Here is a 6,102-nt window from a genome sequence, read left to right as displayed (position 1 = left end):
TTTACATAGTGACTCTTCAAATTCCTCAACTCTCACCGTCTCCATTGTTACGTCCTTGAGAGGTACATTAGCCAAAATCTTTTATCACCATTCCTATATCTATGAGAAGACTGTTTGGTGCTTGGGAAGCAGTTAGGAAGGGACCAATTCATATTGGTTGATGCTATAGGTTATAGCGGAATCCGGTAAGCTAAAAAAGACAAAGGTTCGGCATAACCTCGTTGGAGCAAGAAGCTTGGAGGGCTTAGGTACACTGGGTAGATTAGGCTTGGAGGGTCTTCTACTATTCATGTATCCCAACTTCATTCTTTAATAGATTATTTACCACTTGGAGGGCAGCGGAGAGGTTTTACGCCAAGGGCTTCAGTTTCCTCTTCGATAACATATCGTTGTGTTGTCCTTGTGTTTGCATCTCTATTCCCTTAATCTTTGTCATTTAATTTCTACTGTGGATGTGATTTTATTTGGTTTAAATTGTTTATCAATTTTGTTATAAGCTTATGTTCATTTTTCGCACATATATTGTTTGATATTAAGCTTGAATTGGTAATTTGTAAATTGGGAGTCTAAACGTTTAAGGTGTTTTATACACTATTTGAACATTCAAAGTACAACACATAACGATTGAAAAAAAAAATGGTGTAACTGCTTTTCATTAATAGTAATACCTTCGCAAGTTATTTACATTCCAGGGGTGTGGTATAACATTTTTCATCTAGATCCTCCAAAAAATAGTCACCTATTCCAACTACTAAAGTGATGCAGTATGGCCCTCCCGAATTAGGCCCTAACTTTCCCCATGATAGGTTCTTAGTTGTACCCACCACTTTTCTCAACACCAGGTCTCCTGGGGCTAGTGGCCCTGCCCTTACCCTGGTATCATATCCTTGCTTGAGCTTCTGCTAATAATATGCCATTTGAACCATGGTCGTCTCCCTACTTTCATCAACCAAATCTAGGCTTTTCTTCAATAATTGGTCGTTACTATCTAGGGTGAATAAGCTCGTCCCCATTGTAGGAAACCCAAACTCTAAGGATATAGCTTTAGAACCATAGGTCATTGAGAATGGTGTTTCTCCCATTGATCGAAAAGGATTAGTCCGATACGTCCAAGGACATGTGGTAGTTCTTCCACCCATTTACCCTTTACTTCATCTAACCTCTTCTTGAGTCCATTTACTATTACCTTATTAACTACTTCAACTTGTCCATTTGCTTGCGGATAGGCTGGAGTTGAATATCTATTTATGATGCCTATTTCGTAGCAATATCTCCTGAATTCTTTACTGTCAAACTGGAGTCCATTGTCTAAGATAAGGGTATGAGGGACCCCAAACCGAGTAAAAATGTTCTTCTAGATGAATTGTTTTGCATCTACATCCCTGATGTTAGATAATGGCTTGGCCTTCACCCATTTTTTAAAGTAATCTGTTCTGACCAAAAGCCACCTGCGATTTCCCACATCCCTGGGAAAAGGCCCCATAATGTCCAAGCCCTACTACGCAAAAGGCCATGGACTAGATAGGGGATTCAGTACCCCCCTGGTTGATGGATGTTTGGAGCAAACCTTTGGCACTAATCACACTTTTTGACACACTTCTATGCTTTTCTCTACATATTTGGCCACCAATACCCTTGAGTAAGGGCTCTATAGGATAACGACCTGCACCTTGTATGACTTCCACAAATTCCTTCATGCAACTCATTCAGAAATGGCTCCACTACCTCAAGTTAGAGATAGAGCAAATATGGTCCAAAGAAGGAACATTTGTACAACTTTTGCTCTGCGGACAACCAGAAATGAGGAGCCTTCCCCCGAACTTTATCTACCTTTTCCTTTTCATCAGGTAAGGTGTCTTCTTTGAGAAACAAGACCAAAGGATCCATCCAGCTAGGTCCGACCATGATTTGATGAACTTGGACCATCTCCTTCCCCTCCTTAGTGGGCTTATGTAGATCCGTAAAGTATAACTTGAGGTAAGTCTTGTCTAGAAGAAGTTGCTAAAGTAGCCAGAGAATTAGAATGTGTATTTCTACTCCTCGGGATTTGTTGTAAAGTGAAAAACTCAAAACCTGACTACAAGTGCTGAGCTTGCTTCAAATACCCTTACATTCTCAAATCCATGGCTTCCAACTCTCCTTTTACCTGGCCTACCACCAACCTTGAGTCCAAGAACACTTCTACTGACTTTCCTCCCATTTTTTGAACCATGACCATCCCTACTCATAAAGTTTCGTATTTTGCTTCATTGTTCATGGCCAAAAAATCTAACCTTAAAGATTTCTCAACAATGATTTTGTCTGGGGACACCACAACTAAACCCACTCCAGATCCTCTTTGATTTGCTGAACCATCAACATACAATTTCCAAGACAAAGGCCCTTGTAGAGAAATTGCCCCAACCTGTTTTCCCCTTCTTCCTTGACAGCTTTAGAATGCTCTTTAGAGGAATGCCAAGATTGTTGTTTCCTGGGGGTAACCATTGGGTTAACGTTCAGATGGTGACAAATGAGGTCTGGGTCCACCCCGAGAGCCTTATAAGCGCTCCAAGTGAACACATCAACATTCTACCTAAGGAAGGCAACCATCTCTTCCTTCTCTTGCGGAGGCAGCTGAACCCCTACTAAAAAGTACCTATCACCATCACTGTCTATGATAACCTGCTCCAGCTCTTCATATTTTGCCCCCTCGGCTGCAACCTCCAAGGACATTTCCACCTCTTTTTGTTGCTATAAGGCCCTTTCTGTAGTGACCAAGGGTTCACCTTGAGATTGATGTCTAATTGCTACCACTAGGCACTACCTAGCCATGCTTTGAATTCCTACCAGCTCCTTAACTTGATACCCGAAAGGATACTTCACCTTCAAATGCAAAGTTAAATAAACAGCCCCTACGGCATGAAGCCACAACCTCGCCACGATAGCAGTGTAGGGGGAATATGCATCCACCACAATAAAATCTACTTCCACCACCTCAAATCCTGCTTGAACAGGTAGCCTAATTTGACCCTTTAGTACAACTGTTTTCCTATCAAACTCCAACTGAGGGGAGTCATAGTTGGCCAAATCCTTGGGCTTCAACTTAAGCCCCTTATACAAATCAGGATACATGATTTCAACCCTACTGCCCTGATCCACCAAGACTCTCCTCACATCATATCCCCCTATTCGAAGGGTAACCACCAATGCATCATCATGAGGCTGAAAGGTTCCCACTTTATCCTCATCCAGGAAGCTTAAAGATGGCCAAACTTCCATCTTTCCACGCTTAAAGTCAAGGGTCAAATCATCAACATGTGGCCTTACTATAGACATAACCCTTGATGGACACGAACCCATCTAACCTAGGGCGGCCAGGATAACACTAATTGCTCCTAGGGGTGGTCTTGAAGAAGTATCCTTCTGGTAAGCTGACCCGTCTTGAATTCCCTGCCCAGTGGAATGGTACAAGAACTAATTCAATTTTCCAATTTTGACTAACTGCCCAAGGTAGTCACGTACCTTTGCTTTCCGACCTAAAATCTCTTCAATCTTGGGAACTACCTTTGCTTTCCCTTTTCCTTGTTGCTAATCTTCCTCTACTCATTTATATTCATCAATTCGTTCCATAAATTGCCACATGCTTAGGGCAAGCTTCCTAATCAAAGACTTCCTCAGGTCGTGCTCAGTGGCAAGCCAACCTTAAACGTCCTTATGGCCACATCCTCAAAATCACCATCTATCTCGTTAAATATCTTCCAATATCTATCCGAGTAAGTTCTTAGAGTTTCACCCTCTCTCATAGTCATAGATAGTAAAGAGTCCAGAGGGCGAGGAACCCTACAACAGGTGACAAATCTAGCTCTAAAGGCCCTAGTAAGCTATTGAAAGGAGTTGATTGACCCTTTTCCCAAACTATCAAACCACCTCATCTCGACTGGCCCCAAGCTAGATAGGAATACCCTGCACAGCAATGCCTAATTCTTAGAATGTACTACCATTCTTTGGTTAAAATGACTGACATGTTCCACCAAGTCTAGTCTACCATTATATATGTGTGAGAGACCTCGAAGAAAAGCGTCTCTCAAAAAAGAGATTCGGGTATCTTTTAGGGCACCTTTCTTTTTGGGTAAGTGGTATAGAGTCGCCACTTATTTTTCTTTATAATAAAAAATAAGAAAAACACTAATTACAAAATACATGACTAAATAGTTACATTCATTGATTGAATAAAATTACATATCTGAAAGAAAATTAAAAAGTTACATAGCTTTGGGTCCTAGTTACAATCTACCAAATATTTATATGGCTTGTTGTCCTAGTTACATTCTACTCGAAACAAATGAAGACAAGGCTAGATCTACTAAAACAAAAAACCCAAATCCGAAAGCTAGGTTACGGAATGGGAAGGGGTTAGGCACCCATTCTACCCAGAAAAAGTCTGGTTTTCTAGACTTTTGTGACCAATGTACTTTCTTATGCATGTCATGAATGATTTGTTGAACATATGAATGAAAAATTAAATCACACAAATTTATTTATGAATGAAGTCTCTTCTTTGGTTTTTTTTTTTTTTAAAAAAAAAATTCAAATCTAGGTTAATGATTAAAAAAATGATTTTGATTTGTCAAAATATCAAATCTGTTTTGTAGTATTTAAAAAAAATAAATAAATAAATAAAAGTGGTTTTTGATGATAAAAATTCAGATCTGTTTTGTTATATTTAAAAAAGTGATTTTTTATGACAAAAATTCAAATCTGTTTTGTTATATGTTTTACGAAGAATGAAAAAGATTTTTTAAGAAAGATGCAAATCAGTTTTGATTTGAGAAAATTTTAGATCTGCATCTCATAAAGATGCAGGTCTCTTTTTATTTGAGAAAACTCATATCTACATCTATGGAAGATGTAGATCTGTTTTTATATTGAGAAAAATTCAGATCTACATCTTATAAAGATGCAGATCTGTTTTTATATTGAAAAAAATTCAGATCTACTTCTTATAAAGATGCAGATCTATTTTCTTTTAAGAAAAAACAATTGGTCACATGCAAATTTATTGACATTCAAGAAAAAGATTATAACAATCACATAAAAAACAATCATGCTTTAACAAAACAACAATTAACAATTCATGTTATAGATATTTGAAAAAGAAAGAGATATAACATGCATCATCACATCACAAGAAAAATGGTGAAGGAAATAACCTCTTGCATGAGCACACTTTGTTCTTGAGAGGATATTTTAGGGTTCATAGAAATTTGTTCAATTCTCTTTGAAACCTAAAAACCCTAATTTAAGCAGCAACCCTCAAAGAGGGGATCAGAAAATATGGGAGCTTTGAGAGTCAAAAACATATGCCTCTCAGAGCGTAAAAAAATTGTGCTAAATTATGAGGTTCAGTCCCTGTTTATAGAGGCCAGAAGACTTTAAAAAATAGGTACAAATGATTAGGGTTTGAATCCGGATGCTCCTTTTACGAAAAAATCGAAAAGGGTATGCATAATCGTCACCCGAAGACCGTTGGGCCAAAGCCCACATCAAGGAAATTCAGCCCTTTTAGAGTGCCATTTGGTACTCCAAAAGTGCCGAATTGGCCCTATGAGACTCCTCTTCTAGGGTTTTTTGGCCAGTCCTTGTACCCAAACACATTTTCATCCTCCACCTATGATTTTTCATCTCTTTTTTGGATAATTTAGGATATTTAAGGACAATTATCTTATAGATAAATATCCTAAAATAAATCTTGATAAAGTTCAGATTATCCACAATTTTATTGTATCCAATCATCCCTTTTACTCCCATGCATGCATCCCTATTTTAAACACTAATTATCAACCAATCGCAAAATTATTTAATTAATTTTAATTTTTTATCCAATCATAATTAATTTAAATTTATCATGTGTAGTCGATTCTACCTAGTCATAATGCATGTTGACCGTGCAAACTTGATCATGCGATATCTTTCGATCTGATAGTCCGATTTGATAACCGAAAACACCGCTGTGACCGTTACAATCTCAAGATCATTTTTATGATATGCAATGAATGAATTAATGCATGTAATTCAAAAACAAAATGATGCATGTAATGCAAGAACAAATTGATGCATGTAATG

The 6,102-nt window shown here is 38.0% G+C and overlaps 1 protein-coding gene across 1 annotated transcript; it reads right to left on the bottom strand.

Annotated features, from left to right (window-relative positions):
- Positions 1–2,799: 2,799 nt before the first annotated feature.
- On the bottom strand, positions 2,800–3,315 carry LOC126721828 (uncharacterized). The gene has a single exon (XM_050424899.1). It carries the CDS (start codon positions 3,313–3,315, stop codon positions 2,800–2,802), a length of 516 nt encoding a protein of 171 aa, XP_050280856.1.
- Between the last annotated feature and the right edge of the window lie 2,787 nt (positions 3,316–6,102).

The sequence above is a fragment of the Quercus robur genome, chromosome 4, assembly GCF_932294415.1.
Source record: "Quercus robur chromosome 4, dhQueRobu3.1, whole genome shotgun sequence".
Lineage (NCBI taxonomy): Eukaryota > Viridiplantae > Streptophyta > Magnoliopsida > Fagales > Fagaceae > Quercus > Quercus robur.
This window is presented reverse-complemented; position numbering and strand designations above follow the sequence as displayed.